Source organism: Anabas testudineus, chromosome 13 (genome assembly GCF_900324465.2).
Source record: "Anabas testudineus chromosome 13, fAnaTes1.2, whole genome shotgun sequence".
NCBI lineage: Eukaryota > Metazoa > Chordata > Actinopteri > Anabantiformes > Anabantidae > Anabas > Anabas testudineus.
The window spans coordinates 23,439,087-23,457,028 of NC_046622.1; the positions used below are offsets into that span (position 1 = coordinate 23,439,087).

The 17,942-nt window shown below is 41.2% G+C and overlaps 1 protein-coding gene across 1 annotated transcript in view; it reads left to right on the forward strand.

Moving 5' to 3' along the window:
- nlk2 (nemo-like kinase, type 2) overlaps positions 1-17,942 on the forward strand; it is a 24,017-nt gene continuing 6,075 nt past the window's right edge. Inside the window, exons 1-7 of the mRNA XM_026367240.1 lie at positions 1-1,806; positions 11,250-11,379; positions 11,543-11,598; positions 13,969-14,075; positions 15,367-15,452; positions 15,800-16,009; positions 16,164-16,265. Coding sequence (XP_026223025.1) covers positions 1,334-1,806; positions 11,250-11,379; positions 11,543-11,598; positions 13,969-14,075; positions 15,367-15,452; positions 15,800-16,009; positions 16,164-16,265 — 1,164 coding nt within the window. The 5' untranslated portion in view covers positions 1-1,333. The remainder of the gene's footprint in view (positions 1,807-11,249; positions 11,380-11,542; positions 11,599-13,968; positions 14,076-15,366; positions 15,453-15,799; positions 16,010-16,163; positions 16,266-17,942) is intronic.

Sequence of the window (17,942 nt, forward strand, 5' to 3'; positions counted from 1 at the left end):
AGTAGCTCCGGTTTGGTTCACCATGTTGGATCCGCTGCTCATCTCAGCTGTCTTGTGACCGATAGTTTGATTGTGTCAGCGGCGGCGGAGCGTCGTGGTGGGCTCGACGCGTAAAGAGCTCCAACCGGCTGGCTTCCTGTTCGTGCCGCTGACTGCGCGGCTCGCCGACACCAGACGGAAGGAAACGCGGCTGTTTTGATGCGGACGCGCGGACACCTCTCGGCTAGCTCCGGGCTGTCAGGTTCACTGCCGCTGTCTTCTCTCTCTAGCTGCTGGCAGCGGGAGAACTGGTCCCCGCATTAAAAGGGTTTAACTTTGTCCCCGCATGCTTGTTGTTCTCCGAGGATCAGTCGACGTGAGCTGCAGGAGCACACAGTGGAACAAATCCAACACTCACAGCGCTGTCGATGGGGGAAATAAGTTGTGCGGCAGCCGTCTGTGAGGATTTCTCTGCTGCTGTTTTGAGTCGCGGGTTGAAGCAGTGATGGGGGGGTTGCTGCCAGGCGCACGGCTCGGTGGATCGGTGTAATAATATGTGAGTGGAGTGGACGGCCGAGGCCTGGGCCTGACTGCCTGCCTGCCTGACTGCCTGCTGTACTGTGGCCTGGGCTGGGATACACCTCCTCTGCACCGGATCAGCAGCGTTAATTACGGCCGGGAGATTAGCCTTGTTTACGGAGGAGCTGCGTGAAGAGGAGGCTTCAGTTTGGAGGAATACACGAGATTTCGGTGCCGGGAGGCTCAGCGGCGTGGGACCGGAGCGGGTGGCAAACTTGGACTGCTTTAAAAAGATGAATGCCCTGCTGCCCCCCATGTGACAGGCTCTAGATCACACTGTTATATCAAGACCGGGAAGCTGACTGTCATCAGCAGGGAGGGGGCTCCACCTCGATCATGAGGGACATCTAGGGCCACCGACTTTTTATTTCCTGAGGGGGGTGCGGGTTCTTTTCTATTCAGTCTCATTGAGTTGTCAGTGTTAGTGGCGGCGCTGCACAGGTTTTCGGAGCCACACGCTCATGATATGCTCTCCGTTATTAGCCCCGGGCTACAGCAGCCTAATAGCGTGCAGGCAAGAACATTAATTTAGAGGAAGTGGGTCAGATCCTTACTAGCATTATGATAAAAAGACACACCACAGTGGCTTCTGTCCCCGTAGATTAGAAGTAACGTTCGCTGCTGCTGCTGCTGCTGCTGCTGCTGCTGCTGCTGCTGCTGGGCCATTTAAAGCTCAGATTAGTTTCCTCTATGTTGTCTCTAAGTTGGACGAGTCGCAGCCATTAGCATCACTGTTAGAAACTGGTTCTGACAGGAGGCGTTTCAGCAGCAGTGAATGGCTGTTTGCGGCGCGGCGGCTACAAATGTTCCAAAAATGATGGCTGCTTACAACGGTGGCTCCTCGGCAGTAGCCGCCCATCACCCGCATCACCACCACCAGCTCCAGCACCTTCCGCCTCCCCACATGCACCACCACCACCACGCGGGCCAGCATCACCTGCAGCACCCGGGCTCCGCTGCCGCCGTGCACACGGTGCAGCAGCACACGTCCACGGCCGCCGCCGCGGCGGTGATGCTCAACCCCGGCCAGCAGCAGCCCTACTTCCCTTCCCCAGCCCCCGGACAGGCTCCCGGGCCGGCTGCGGCCGCGGCGCCCGCCCAGGTTCAAGCCGCCGCAGCCGCTGCTGTCAAAGCTCACCAGCACCACCACCACCACCACCATCAGCACCAACACTCGCACCACCTGCAGCAGCAGCTGGACATAGAGCCTGACAGGCCTATCGGCTATGGAGCTTTTGGTGTGGTCTGGTAAGTGCACTGCAGTCTGCAGCTTTAACCTACAGGACATGGCCAGTACAGTATTGTACAGTTCAGTTCAGTTCAGTACAGTTCAGTTCAGTACAGTATTGTACAGTTCAGTTCAGTTCAGTACAGTATTGTACAGTTCAGTTCAGTACAGTACAGTTCAGTTCAGTACAGTATTGTACAGTTCAGTTCAGTTCAGTACAGTATTGTACAGTTCAGTTCAGTTCAGTACAGTACAGTTCAGTTCAGTACAGTATTGTACAGTTCAGTTCAGTACAGTACAGTTCAGTACAGTATGTACAGTAGTACAGTTCAGTTCAGTACAGTATTGTACAGTTCAGTTCAGTTCAGTACAGTATTGTACAGTTCAGTACAGTACAGTTCAGTTCAGTACAGTATTGTACAGTTCAGTTCAGTTCAGTACAGTATTGTACAGTTCAGTTCAGTACAGTATTGTACAGTTCAGTTCAGTACAGTACAGTTCAGTTCAGTACAGTATTGTACAGTTCAGTTCAGTACAGTATTGTACAGTTCAGTACAGTACAGTTCAGTTCAGTACAGTATTGTACAGTTCAGTTCAGTTCAGTACAGTATTGTACAGTTCAGTTCAGTACAGTATTGTACAGTACAGTACAGTTCAGTACAGTTCAGTTCAGTACAGTATTGTACAGTTCAGTTCAGTACAGTATTGTACAGTTCAGTACAGTTCAGTTCAGTACAGTACAGTACAGTTCAGTACAGTACAGTTCAGTACAGTACAGTACACTACAGTGCATTCAATGAATAACTTTTGTTAGTGCAATTCATCCATAGTGGAGACGTGAAATATCTTTAAACTGCAGGATCAAGTGGTAACAATTAAATCAGTAAAAAGTAAAGCACTGCTGATGTTACCTGCAGCAGATCTTACTCAAGGAACTTTCAAATCTCTGCTACACTCTCGCCTGCTGGTGACAGTATCACTACTGTGTAATGTCCAGATAATGTGTAGTTAGAGAACTGCCCCGTAGAGCAGCATCGTGGGGAGTAACCTGAGTTTGATTACAGAAAGTCTGTTTTACGGACTGCGTGCCTGGAGTTTCACAAGTGTGGACATTCACCAGGCAGAGGGGGCTAATGAAAGATGTTGCCAAGTTGCATTTGACCCCACACTTTAGAAGTCAGAATATCTCAGCCCCTGCTGCTTTCAAGTCCAAAACACCAACTTAATCTTCCTTTTAGCAGTCGTCTGCACTGATGCACACTGACATTGGTGTCAGCAACACATAAGTGTATGTTCTGTACTGTTATTACTGTACTGTTGTTACTAAATCTCATTGTGTTGAGGTCTAACAAACATTTTTAATGTATTTCCTTTGCTTTTTTTATATCAGTGTCTCTAAATACTTGCCTCCAGGTTTACCTGGAGTCAGGATGTAGGGGGTGTGTGTGTGGGCTGCACCCCCTCAGATTTTAGTTGCACTAACCCCTATGCCAGCACAGCTCCACTGCCTTCTCATGGTTTAAAACACAAACACACCACCACCACAGCCTGTTCAGAAGTCACATCCATAGCAGGCACTTAGCCAGGGTCCTTGTGCGTCAAACCTGAGTCGGTATCACTCTCAGCCATGGTTAGAATACTCATATCTGCATTTATAAATAAAGCTAAATACAGCTCATTCATGGACTCAGAACAAACAGATGTTCCACCTCAACAAGGAGGCAGAGAACGATGAGCAAGCAGCGCTCAGGCAATGGTGTTCTCTCTGCTCTTGGTCACACTAAAGCTGATTCCTCCAAAACTCCGTCAGAGTCTCAAAAAAGAGGCTCAACATTGCTGAAACTGAAAATAGGTTTTTAAGGCTAAATCTGGGCATGATGAAGCCAGTACAATGCACTTGTGTTATAAGTGTTCAGAGCCTTTAGTAATAAAACTAATACCACACTTAAGTGGTGTGGTATTAGTTAAAGTCCTGCTTTTAAAGGTCATATAAGTAAAAATGTGGTAAATATAAATGTACAATTAACTATTAATAATACAAGTAAAAACACTAATGCAGAAGTATTCTATTACTATTATATTATCCCTTTATTATTGTTGTTGTTATTATGTAGGAGCGCTGAGGTTACTCTAGCTCTTTTAACCTTGTTTGTGTAAAAAAAAAAAGCATTAAAAAAATCATTTGACTGGTTGAAGTGGAATTGGCTGTGGAAAATAGCAACTGCTGAATGGTTGCTGAAGAAAGAAAAAAACTCTGACGATGTTACTTTCACCATAAATAAAATGAGTCCAGGTTTTATGGTGTGTGTCATTTTATGGATAGGTCTGCATTGCCTTGTTTAACATACTTCAAGTCCTATTCTTTACTGCCTTCCAATGCTATCTAGCAGTTTATTGACACTGGATGCAGTTCTTCTCTAAACAAAACCTTAAGAGTGGAGTGACAATATTGTATTTGCATTAGTGTCCCTATGTGCAAAATAACAGATGTGCTTATATGTGTAAAATAATTTATATGACAAACTCTCCTTTTCTAGATTGAATTGTTAGTGGCTGTTGCAGAGTATGAAAGAGCCCTTAACTTGTAAAGTAACTAAAACTGTTGCAGACATCCCACCTGTTTTGTGGTGGAGTCTTCTGCATATTAATATCTTTTGACACCTCCAAAGTCGACACAGAAATCTGATATTTCTTTTTGTAACAGGACCTATGATTTGCCTCTCATTTTTGCTTAACTATTTGTAAATGGCCTTTTCCCTCTGATTATTTTCTAGATTCAAACCGGTCTGTTCTGAAAGACTGAGAAATTAATTTCTTATTGCAACGTCCATGTTGCTGGAAAAACAGCAACTCAGAGGTTGGTCTCTCCACTCTGCACAGATATGTCAGAGGCTATAAGGCAGAAATAAAGAATGAAAGTGGAAAAAAAATCTTGATAGATTGAGTTTTAAAGTTTATCTTCAGTTCTGATAATGCAGTTGCTGTTAGGCACCTTATGGAAATTTGTAACTTTTAGCACTAAAATATACAGATTTCATCTAAAGGTAATATTTCTCCAATAAAATGGCAAACAAAAAGTTGAAAAGCTCCTGACAACAGGTAATATCAGAAAATCTGCAAACATGTGAATGGCACAAGGACAAAAACATGTGCTGGCTCAACTGACTACATCTGGCGCTTGTGTGTCTGCTAGAACTTCTTTTGTTCCCAGCCCTTGTTGGCTCATTACAGCTACCTGTAGACCAGTGGAATAAGAAAATGTTTTGCATCACCTACATGTGTGATTATGGGTCCTCCTGCATGATAAACAAAACTGGGAGCCATTCATTAGAAATCGCTTTGTAGTGCTAATGCCAAAAGTCCACACTAAGTTTATTTTTGCCTCCATTTAAACACTTAGTTAATTTAAGGAATATGTCAATAAAACAAGAGGAATTGCAAACTCTGCAGAATGCCAGTGTTTACATATAAGCACTTCTCAGGAGGTACAAATGGGAAGGACAAAACGATATGTCTTCAGTATGTACGGTTAATATCTCAGAAACATCCTGTTTCATTCCACTTGTGAGTTACTGTGCCTTTTTTCATTCAGGCACAATGATACTTCACTCCTATAGTAGCCTGCGTAAGCATACACCTGTATATTATCCATTCATATCAGACCGCAGTCACAGGTTAATCACTGGCTGTTATTGTTCACTGTGACCTGAGCTACACACACATCACAGCTAAACCACAGCTATAATTACACTTGACTACCATGGAAGAAGATACATTTACATTTAGTTTCACTTTCTCTTTTTATCTGGTTCTTTCTTTATATATTAGTTTGCCAATCAGTTACATAAATGTTGTTTAAAAGGCAAAACATATTCAAGAGGCCTACAGAAGAGTGGCACTGTTATTTATAGTTGTTATTCTTAATTAAAGCCTATGTGCAGCCCCCTACCTCCCATCCCCAAAACATTGTCTTCTAATAACTCTGCGTCTTCTGTGTCTGTAACAAAACCTGACAGATCTTATTTTTCTGTGCCATAGACCTCAGCTGTTGTCCAGAAACTATAAAAAATACATGACTGGCAGATGAAGATGAAGTGGTAGCGTCAGATCCCAAGCAGTTGCCTTAATTAAATTGTTTTTTTTCCCATCACGCTGTTGCAAGTTGATTCTGTCCATTTTACAAACATAGGATATTGTTCTGGAACACAGCATGGTTTTTAACATGCTTTTTGTAAACTCTAATCTGGACTTCCTATTTTGAGACCTATGTCATCTGGTCTTTGGCCTTGGTCCTTTAATTCTTGACTTGGATGCAGATACGTCTTCCTCTTGCATGTTGTCCTTGTGCTGACCAACTGCTGTACTGTGTACTGTCTCTTTCAACGGGTAATGACTTCCTCTGTCAGCCCCCACAGTGAGCTTACCAGTACATTCATTCTTTTTCAGAATGTACTAAATCCTCAACCTGGTTGGTTAACAACAGCAGATTCCAAATGCAAATGCTGCTCTAGAAATCAACTATAGATTTTTATTTGTTCACCTGTGAATGAAATAATGGCCATGGAACATCAAACAGCCAATTATCTAGGTACTTTTGAGCCCCTAATGGTTGGAGTTCCTACATAGTTCATCTGATATTTTTTAAAGCTGACAGTCTATACTTTGAACGCATGTTTAAAATTTCATTTTAAATCCATTGTAATTGTCAACAGAGCCAAAAAAACACGTCACTTCTTTGAGTGTGAGTCTAGTTTTAAGCCAGATTCCAAAGTATTTATTACACCTAACAATTCCAATTTGGAAGAGAGTAGATAGATATATTTGACCACGTATTCTTAGTGGTATTATCACAAAGGTTATGTTTGATAAGGGCTAACAGAAATGTATCAGAAGCACTGTGCAGATTAAGACAGGGGAGCCTGTGGCATATAAAACCGTAATTATGAACAGCCTTACATTTAGGAGGACCATGAATTAGTTCTCTTGTTAGGCACATATATTAACTTTGAGAGTGCTTGATTTTGAGCTATTAGAAACTACTACATCAGTTTCATCAGAGATGGTCATAAATCTACACTGACCGTCCAAAGTCACATACTCTAATATTTCGTTGGACCGCCTTTGATTACGGCACACATTCACCATGGCATTGTTTTGATTAGCTTCTGCAATGTCACAACATTTATTCCCATCCAGAGTTGCATTAATTCGCCTTGTCATCTTGGAATATGCCCTTGTCATCATGGAAAAAAAATCCATTGATGAAATAACCTCATCATTCAGTATACTTTGCTTTGATGTTTTTTCTCCTTAACTTAGATTTTGTTTACTTGCCTTGTTCCTCACTTGTAAGTCGCTTTGGATAAAAGCATCTGCTAAATGACTAAATATAAATGTAAGTATATTCAGGTAGTCAGCTGACCTTATTGTTTGGGCACATAACATTGCTCAACCTAGACCTGACTAACTGCAGCAATCTCAGATCATAGCACTGCCCCCACAGGCTTGTACGGTAGGCACTAGACATGATGGGTGCATCACTTCACCCTCCTCTCTTCTTACCCTGATGCTCCCATCACCCTGGAACAGGGTAAATCTGGACTCATCAGATCACATGACCTTCTTCCATTGGACAGTTCTTAACCCAGTTTAAGTAGTTCTAGCATCTCCTTAGATGTTTTCTTTGCCTGATTCATGCCAAAAATTTGACTCAATATTTGAACATATTAACATCTTTTCCACGACCATAGAATGTGTCTTCTGACATGGTTGTTGAAGAAATGAGAAGCTACTCACTGCATCAGTTAGGGTAAATAACGTGCTGCCAGCTGAAACATAATCATCCATTTATTAATTATGCAATGGAAGACTCTTACGCTTAGTTAAATCAAGGGGGAGTTTAAATTTTTTTGGATGGGCAGTGTATTTAATGAACTGTTGTAGTTCTCACAAGGATAGTTTTCCTAGTAAAACATCATGATCAACAGAATCATATACTTTAGATGGGTCTAACAAGTGTTGTGATTTTGATTGAACAATATCATGCTCTTCTACTGCTAAGGCTTTAGCTGTTTTACTATATCAAGATCGGACAATATATGGAAAATCAGGTCCAGAGATTGAATGGAGTTGCCTATTCACTTGTCTGTTGTGGTTGCACCTACTGGAAATACTCTGAGTCCATGTGTGACAATTTTCTGGAGGACTGGAGGTGGTACTTGGTGTACCACATGCACTAACCACGGCTGGTGTCTAGGTACATCATATGAAATCACACAGTTGGACATTACACAGACTATATAATAGGGAACTGACTGAATGAAATTACTTGAATGTCCAGCCCAACTTTGAACATTTGCATTCTTAAATACAGCTCTTCCAGGTAATGCCTAGATAAGCTCCAGGCTCCAGTGAAAGAGACTCTAGAAACTGTTAGTCTAGAATATTTACTGTTTATTTAGTAAGCAGGGCTTTTATAAACCCCAAAAAACAAACCTACCAATAAAGACATGGTAGGGTTAAGAATGTAGATCAGGCTCAGAGAGGAAAGATCAGAATTATCATCACCCTTAGATTTCTTTTGGTTTGAACTGAACAGTTTACTGTAAACATTGCTTTGGCTTATTGTCTGAGGGTTGAATATATAAAGTAAACCTCACAGATTGGAATGCAAGCATTTAAGATAGTTTTTCTGTTTTTTAAACATATGGTCACGTAATGAAATGATTAAAATGATTCGATTATCAGAACAGATCCTTGAGAAGACAAAATGCTATGCCAATGATATATGATTTACTAACTTTAGAGGTTTACTAACTTTCCAAATCGGCCATTTGTTTCCAAAAGCATTTGCAAGGGAGATACTAGACACCAAATGTGACTTAATCTGCCACTGAAAATAGTCTCCAACAAATCCTCCAAATTTCCTCCTTTATGTAATGTTTGTTAACACAGTGGCAGTTTTTGGAAACCCTACATTTGTGAAGTGTTATTCGTTAAGAACCCAAAGAGTCTTGATCTGAGAGCCACAGACAGGACAGAGGTTAAAAGGTTAACAGGTTGTAACAGCTTTGTCTTGAAAAGTTTATTTCACTGATTTAATAGTTTAGTCTTAGAGCTTGCTGTGTGTTTTGCTATTGGTTTCAGGAAAGGGGCGCGTCATTTGGGACTTTGTTGACCTTGATGGTCTGCGAGATTCTCTGTGTATATGGGAGTTTATATGATAAAGGTATCCTGCACAGTGTTGGGTTGCTTCTTGCTTTCACTGAAAACTTGTCACATTATTGTTTGAAAGAATTGCAATTTGATTATTTTCCCCTATTGTTATGCATTACTTACAACAATGTGCCTCAGATTGTCTTGTGAAGGGATGCAGTGTATGGGATACTGAGCCACCTGATCCTGAAGCTTTTTTACCAGTTGGTTTGCATTCCACTCTTATCTATCATCTTGAGCTTTGAGGGGTGGGTGAATGATGTCACCAACACAAGAGGCTGAAATGAATTCCCTACTGAGCCAGGCTCATGCTTGGAGATGGTAGCAGATCATAGGGCAGACTCAAAATGCACTACAGTAAAAGTATACTGTATGTCGTCTGTCCACATCTTCCCACAGGAGATGCTGGAATGTGTTGCTGTTAAGTGAGTAGTCTGGACTAACTTGGTCAGCCTGCTGCCACAGCAATTTCTGCCTAAGAGACAGAAAAGGATGATGACTTCAGAAACGGCAAAGCCTTGTGGTGATCGTTGCTATAGCAGGTGGTGTAAAGGTAAAGCGTGAATCTCACAGACATAAGCTGGACATTGGATCATAAGGAGCACCAAACAACCCAAGCTGAAAACAACAAAAAGTAGCACCAGAATCACGTGAAAAGTTTGGGCTACAGATTGGTAGAGTTTCGGTAACCCAAGTGTCGGTGCACAGGTTCAGTCAACATTGTGAAACACACTCTGCATAGCACTCAGCATGTACTGCAGAGACAGAGTTGATGGTGCTACAAGCTCTTAAACAGCACATGTTCACTCTTGACGCCTGTAAAAGTAAAAAGTCTAACAATTCTATGCATCACTGCTGTTTCTCTATTAGAAAAAACTGGTAGTCAGTGGGAGAGCTGCTGTCTGACACAGTTTATGTCATTTGGCCTTGATTATTTTTGCATTGAAAGCAACAGGCTTCTTCCGGCCAGATCTCAAATTCAAGGTTTGAATGTGCATCTTTCTTCAAGGATGTGGTGACTTTATATTGCTTATCAGTAAATGCTGCCAGCATATATAAATGAGAGATCAGGATAAAGTGGTTTTCAGTTTCAACATGCAGTCAATGTTTTGGTGTGGATGAAAAGCCTTTTTAATAGGCTCTGTACATCTCACTTTGCAATAATACAAGTACTGGTTCTGTTCACTAATGAATTAAAGTAGATTAACCGTAGTTTACAATACAAAAAACAGCAAGAACAAACACGGCATCAAACTATTATTGTGTTAAAAAGAGAAACTCTGAGCAGATAAAACAATTCTGTTGTACTGGTGAAGTTAGTGCTTTAGAAATACACATATATTCCTGTACAGTGAATCTACCAAGACACCAGATTAGTTTTAAGTTTGCATTAACAACAAATATTAAGTGAACAGAAGTCAGTGGGGCTTTTTACAGAAATTATAAATATACTTCAAAAACTTAGGAAATTAGCACTAAGGTCCTGTGTCAAATAAAGACATCAGAACACTTGAGCCATAAAGAAAATGCTAGAATTTCAGAGTTGATGGGAATTTTAGCAGCATGAATCCCTCACACTTTCCACATTACTGTTTTGCAGCACCGTGGCTACTGTGTACTCATGTAAAGTTCCTGTGGTTTTAGACTGCAAGCTTTAGCGGTGGTGTTTGGAGTCCAGTCTTGGCAAAGCTGGGACTCTTAGTCCACTGCCATCTGTCTGCCTTGACTGATCCTATTTGAAAAGGTTCATCGAGAGACCTATAGTGTGTTGAGTTGAAATGCTCTTACTTACACCTGCTGTGTTCCTCCCAAGCCTTTCATCTCTGCATTCCTGCACTAAAACAGTCTTTGACTAATCACTTAGAAAGGTGCTTAACCAACAACAAACATGGTGAAGGACAATTGCAGATTCTTTCTCTCTTTATCCATTATTCAATCGTGTCAAGCTCTGTCATCCATTCCTAGCTAAACTGGCAAGCTTGCACACAAAAAATCAGAAATTGTTCTCTGACCCTAACCCTAATGGGGGTGCAAAAAAAGAGATGAAGTGGTCAGAAAATGATTAGCCTGTGAGGAGTATCTACACAAATGTCATGGCAATCTTACTGTGGTACTGTATATCTCCACTCTTCTGTGTCGGAAAGCATTGTTACATGATAACAATTTCAATCAACCAAAACTACATGTGACAAAACCCTACAAGGCTACTGAATCATAGTTACATTTAGCTTTTGTCTTCATCATCCAGGTCAGTGACGGATCCCAGAGACGGAAAGCGAGTTGCTCTCAAAAAGATGCCCAATGTCTTCCAAAACCTTGTATCTTGTAAGAGGGTATTTCGGGAGTTGAAGATGCTGTGTTTCTTCAAACATGAAAATGTAAGTACACAGCAATTTTACAAACACAATTGATGTTGCATGTACAGAAATATATGTGGAGAGAATGGACTGATTTGTAAATGCAAAGCTTCTGAAATCAGACATGTTCAGATACAGATACCTTTTCTTGGAATTCTAAAAAAATGGCTAACTCTCTCCTCAGGTGCTCTCTGCTTTGGACATACTTCAACCTCCACACATTGACTACTTTGAGGAAATGTATCCTTTATTATGTACTTATTCAAAGATAGATTGAGGCATTCCTGTACTGTAAAAAGTAGAATAAGTATTGGTGGATGCCCCATGTTCCACAGTACAGTTGCCCAGGACCTTCAGCTAAACATGGAAGGAACCTGTGCAGAGGGCTTATTTGAATCTTTATTGATCAAGCTGATGCAGAATTGTAAAAAGAACAGTACGCCTTCTGTAAGTCATTTGTGTAAAATCCTTCTTACCTCCTCTGACTGATGAGATCCTCTTTTAGAGTTTGAGCTTTTGGGGCTGATCCAAGCTGACATACACACACACACACACACACACACACTGACCTTAAGCAACCTAAAACTCTTACTTAGACCTCATAATTTCTCCCTGCATGAAGGTTATCTCTTTTTGCAGATGGTGCCAGTTTGATTTCTATTAGTTTGAAGATATCTTCCTTCACCACAGTATTAAAGAAAAAATACAGTGGGTGTGAATGGAATGCTATTTGTGATGCCTACAGCACTGAACAAAATACATTTAAGAGATAATCAGTAATCTCTCCTAAAGTCCCAGTTAACCGACCAGCAGTTCTTACTGAAACTGCTTTCTTGTGATGAGGCATTAAAGCTGGACTTGTGTTCTTCTGGAAGCCTCACAAAGTAAATTCCAGTAGCTCCTCCAATGTGTTGTAGTTGGACACAGATCAAACGGGACACTAATCAGACCTAAATGTCGATGAAATGCCAAACTGACTCGTTATTTTTTAGCTACTTGATCCAAATTCACAATGTCTCAATTCAAAACCATGAAGTTGATCAGTATAAATTATTGATGTGATATACAGAATAAAAAAGTTTACTTTTAGGAGAATGTGGCTTCTGAAATTGATGTTCTGCGATCTGCTTGTAGTAAGAAGATGTCTCTCTAACTTTTAGTGAAGGCTGGTATGACCTGCAGGTATTTGTTAGTCTAAGCCAGCTGTAAATCAGTTGGTAGGGCAGTCATACATGACTGGTTCAACTCCTGGTTCCTCCAGGCCACATGTCAAAGTGTCCTTCCTGGAAACATGTCAAAGTGTCCTTGGACAACCCCGTAGCAGTGCCACTATCTATGTGCAGCAAAAACGTTCCCTGAGCAGATTAGTAAATATAGTTGAAAAAAGAAATAAATGCATGACAGTTGAAGTGAAAACGATGGTACAGGCTAAATAATAAAAATTGCTAGCTGAATGTTTTTTTACACTGCTCTTTGCTATGCTTACATTTTTGATGTCAGATTGTCAAGGACCACAACATCTGTGACAGCTGGTGCAAGTGAATAAAACGCACAGTCTGTGTACAGTAAGTCACAAAGGAGAAAAATCAGGATATGTTTCTTACCAGCTTATTTTAAGGCAGCCTCTGCCAGGTGGTTTTCCCTTTACAGCTGAAGCATTATGCTGATTCAGGCCTCTCCGGCCACAAGGGCATTTTGAAATATTGTCTTCCAATTAGCTTTATTGGGCTTGCTTCATTATTCATACAGAGAATGAAGCAATCTAGTGTCCCACTGTGGAATGATTTGAGTTGTGCAGGGATCTTGGTTAATTCATGATTGGTTCACGAGGGCTTAGGAATGGTGGTGGGACCATTAATATCTACAGTATAAAAACATGGACAGTACTTACTTCTGGATCTAAACAGATTCATTGGTGTAGGGTTAATCACAAAATAGGCATTTCCTGATATATACTTTTTTTTCATTTGTTATCTAAAATCTAACAGGTCAGCTGCTCTTACTGTCATGTGCTTACCACATTAAACCAATCCTCTGCCACTTCCACGTCAGCTATAAAATCACTGAAACAGCTGAAGAGACGATCGCCAAGTGTTCACTTAGGCTGTGACACTAAAATATTCCAGATTAGTCTTGTGTTTACGGTGGTTGTTGTCTACTGATTCCTCTCAGATATAAATCTGGTGAGGGCATTAAACAACCGTTACTGTGGCCTCACTGCTACATAGAAAATAAAATAATACATTTCCAAAACGTACAACTGCAGGTGTTTGCACACTGCAGTGATCAAAGCTCCATCCCGCGCTGCTGCTTTCTGGTCCCAAAGCCGCATACTGCTTATAAGAACACACTAATTACCATTTCCAGTATATTTTTGGTGCTCCCGGGGGCAGAAATAAAACACATAATGACATAAGGGAAATAGAGTAAAGGAAAGCTGCTCCTGAGTGCAGGGTCATTAGTGTTTTGTGGAAACAGGAGCCCTGCTGATACTGATGCTTCACCTTGGTTTTGAAAAATACAGTCCACTTTCAGAGCCTACAGTAACTATGTGAGCCCTCAGATCTTGTTGGATGTTTTTGTGTTTTACCTTAATTTCCTGTTGCTCAGCTATGTGGTGACTGAACTGATGCAAAGTGACCTCCATAAGATCATTGTATCACCGCAGCCTCTGAGCTCCGACCATGCCAAAGTTTTTCTGTATCAGATTTTACGAGGTATGTTCTCTTTTCCTTCTCTTTACTGTCACATTTAGTTTCAAGTTCAGGGCGTCTTGAATCTATTAGGTTGAAATGTCCAGATGTGCTTTTTTTCTACTCAGACTTTTCCTAGTACATTTTCATAACTGTCAGTGAAATTCACCACTGGACTTTTCAAATTAAAGGTGACTGAGGAACCCAGAGGCTTATGTCTTTTGGACCACTGCAGGGCTTTCAATGTGGATACATCTGTGCACGAAGTGTTGAGTTTCACTGATGGGAGCTAAACAGTGATTAAAGGTGTTTGTGCTGGCTGTTATCATTTCAGACCCTCATTTCCCAAAAAGTTTTAATATATTGAAACGTGGGACAAAGACAACATGACAAATGAGTTTTTTGAAAAATATCTGCTCATTTTGAATTTGGTGCCAGCACCACATTTGAGAAAAGTTGAAACTGAGGCACATTTGCCACTAAGCTACATCGCCTGTTTTCCTTTTTTTTTACCACCATTTCAACTACTCAACAGTTCAGTTCGGGGTCTTCTTTGACAAATTTTTCGCTTTCAATCCAGCTCTGGACTGCACACAGGCTAGTTAATCACCCGGATTCTTGTACTATACTGTAGCCCTAATGCCTCTCTGTGTGTTGACATTGTGTTGCCAAAATAAGCAAGACCTTCTTTGAAAAAGATATCATCTGGATGACAGCATATGTTGCTCCAAAACCTGTGTTATGCTGTGCAGCATTAACGGTGCCGGATGGTGCCTCTCTTTTTTATCCCAGAAGCACATTGTGCCCATGATTTTTGTCTTGAGTTTTATTTATTTAGCAGCATAAAGGTGACAATTTTATTACGTAACTGCTTTTTAAAATTTGTGTTAAGCAAATACACACATCATGACCCCAAGCTGAAATAACTTCAGAATATAAACAACTATAATAACAAATAATTTCTGCAGACTGCTGTCCAATTATTTTGCTTTGTTTGCGTTCCCATCTCAGTCCTGTGAACACAATTAATATCTTTCCTATTTGAAAATCCTCCTGTCCTGCGGGGCTGTCAGAGTTGGCCCTGTCGCCTGTCTAGAAGTTGGACAGGGTTAATGGACTTCAGGCGTCCATCTGTGGCAGGATTACATAACTGTAGTGTTGATGAATACAATGTGATAATATTTTCTACATTAATAATGTCTGATTGATATACTGTATGTCAGCAGATGTGCACGAGCCTGTAATAGGCAAGCCTTTGTGTCTCGTAAGTGATATGTGATGTCGTCTCTTCCTTCTCCCCCTTCACCACCACCAGGACTAAAATATCTTCATTCTGCTGGCATTCTACATCGAGACATCAAACCTGGCAACCTCTTGGTCAACAGCAACTGTGTGCTCAAGGTGAGTGGAGCAGAAAGAAAAAAGGAACAAAAGAAGTTTCTCTTGCTCTGCTTAAGAGATCGGGTACGAGGTTCTCCCAAGCAGAAAGAGATCAGGGTAGAGCCGCAGCTTATGTGGATTCCTCTTAGACACCTTCCACTGGGGGTTTTCCAAGCATGTCCAACTGGCAGTTGGACATAATGAGATTATACAGTATATCTCATCTGTTCTGGGAATGCCTTAGGATTCCCCCAGGACAATCTGGAAAACATTGTTAGGAAAAGGGGCACCTGGATCTGCTGCCATTGCAAACAAATGAATGAACAGATCACAGCAAGTGTATTAACTTCTGAATGACTGGCTTCCAGATCTGTGATTTTGGCCTGGCCCGAGTGGAGGAGTCAGATGAGTCACGGCACATGACTCAGGAAGTTGTGACACAGTACTACCGAGCTCCAGAGATCCTGATGGGGAGCCGCCACTACTCCAACTCCATTGATATCTGGTCTGTGGGCTGTATCTTTGCCGAGCTGCTTGGGAGACGCATCCTCTTCCAAGCCCAGAGTCCCATACAGCAGGTAAGTCCTGCTCTCTGTGGATAACATAACTTAAATGTCAATAAAAAGGATTGACCGTGCAGCCATGTTGCATGAATGTGAATGGAGAATAGTGTGTTCATTTCTTGTGACATACAGAATCAAACTGTCTACTTTGTTTGTGTGTGTGTTGTAGCTGGATTTAATTACCGATTTGTTGGGGACTCCTTCTATGGAAGCGATGAGGACAGCGTGTGAAGGCGCTCGTGCGCACATTCTCAGAGGACCTCACAAACAGGTAACCAGATGGTTTTTGCATCTGTGTTTCAGAACAGATGAACTGATACGGTACTGCTCATAATAATACAGTGAAACACGTGGATAGAACGAGAACCAAATCAGCAGCCTGCAGGTGAGACAGCTCTATATACTGCCTCTCCCCGCTGTGGTTATTTGCATGTTAAGATCAAATGTGACTTTGCAGAGAGTTTCAAATAGGAACAGTAGTAGAAGTTTTAAGTCTTTTGTTTGTACAGAGATGAGAGCTTTTAAATAAGGAAACATTTTTGAATTGAAGTTCTAATCAATGTCTAACCTGAAACGTGACATTAGATTCCCCTGATGTACAGCAGCTGCAGCCAGTAGGTGGTACTACAGGACAGACTGTTCTGCACAGTTCACAACCTGAACACTTCTTGCAGGCTGCTTAGATTTCAGAAAATACATTATTTCCTTAGTGAGATCTCAGTCTCAATCTATACACGCTCCCTGAACCACATCATTACCTCAGTGCTGTTCCACTGGGCCACTAAGACGGTTGAATGTTTGATGTGTGAATGCTGTGTTTACCACTAAGATACAGTGTGATGTTTTATTGTAGATGACAGCAGCTGGTAGCTGTAGTAAGTGTGAGAAACTGTGAGGTCCAGGCAGAGCAGCTAATAAACCAGGGATTATAACTTGAGAAAAGTAGTTTGATCTGTCCTCGTTGAGGGTGAGCTATCAGAGGACGAAGGTATTATGTCTTTTGCATTAAACTAGGCTATCACATGTGTGATATCACAGTGTCTCTTCATTTTTTTTGTTGTAAGACATGGAGGTGCAAAGTGGACACTATGAGGTCTGTCCATGTGTTAGTATCACACTGGTTGTTTTAGGGGAACCACCAGCACTTGCTTGGGTCCGGGACTGTAAAGTACTGCATTGTTCGGGCTCTAAAGGAGGATACTATTTCAGGTTGTAATAAAGATTAGTGGTACAGTATTACCTGTCTTTGTAAAAACATGCTTTTGAGGCAGCTTGCAGTGTACCTCACTTCTTAATTAGCCAGAATTTTTCCATACTATAGAATTTCTATTACTTTTCTTTTTTTTCAACATATTCTTTGTCTTTTGGGCCTTGGGCTGTGTCCTTCGGGATGTTTTTTTCAGTTACTCTGTCGCTTAAGTTTCTGTTGACTTTTTCTGTCATAATTCTCTCTCATCTTGCTCCTGATGCACTGCTGTGTATAGCTTTAGTAGCTCCTAATAATATAATAATAGCTGAAACTATGGTCTGGGCCGTGTTCATCAACCTATCCTGACATGGCTGTAATATTTTCAGCTACATGATAGTTACGTGAGAGAATGGGTTCTATTAAAGTTATATAGACAAAACTTATATAAATGAAAAGTTATTTCACAATAGATATGTTTATTGTTTTATCGACCAGTACTATGTTGAATATATATTTATTAATGTTTATTTTTTATTAAATAGTCCTAAAGAGCACAGAGCCTGAAACCAAAACCACAACAAAACAATTCCATGGTGAGGAACAAAGACACAACCGCCCCTTCCCCACTCAGTCTGTTGCTAGCCTGTTGGAGATATTCCACCTCTCTTATGGTGTCGTCCACGACACATCAATAGCAGCACCCTGACATAAAAATCAGAAATTCCTTGTTGAAATAGGACATTACATTTGCTATGTGCA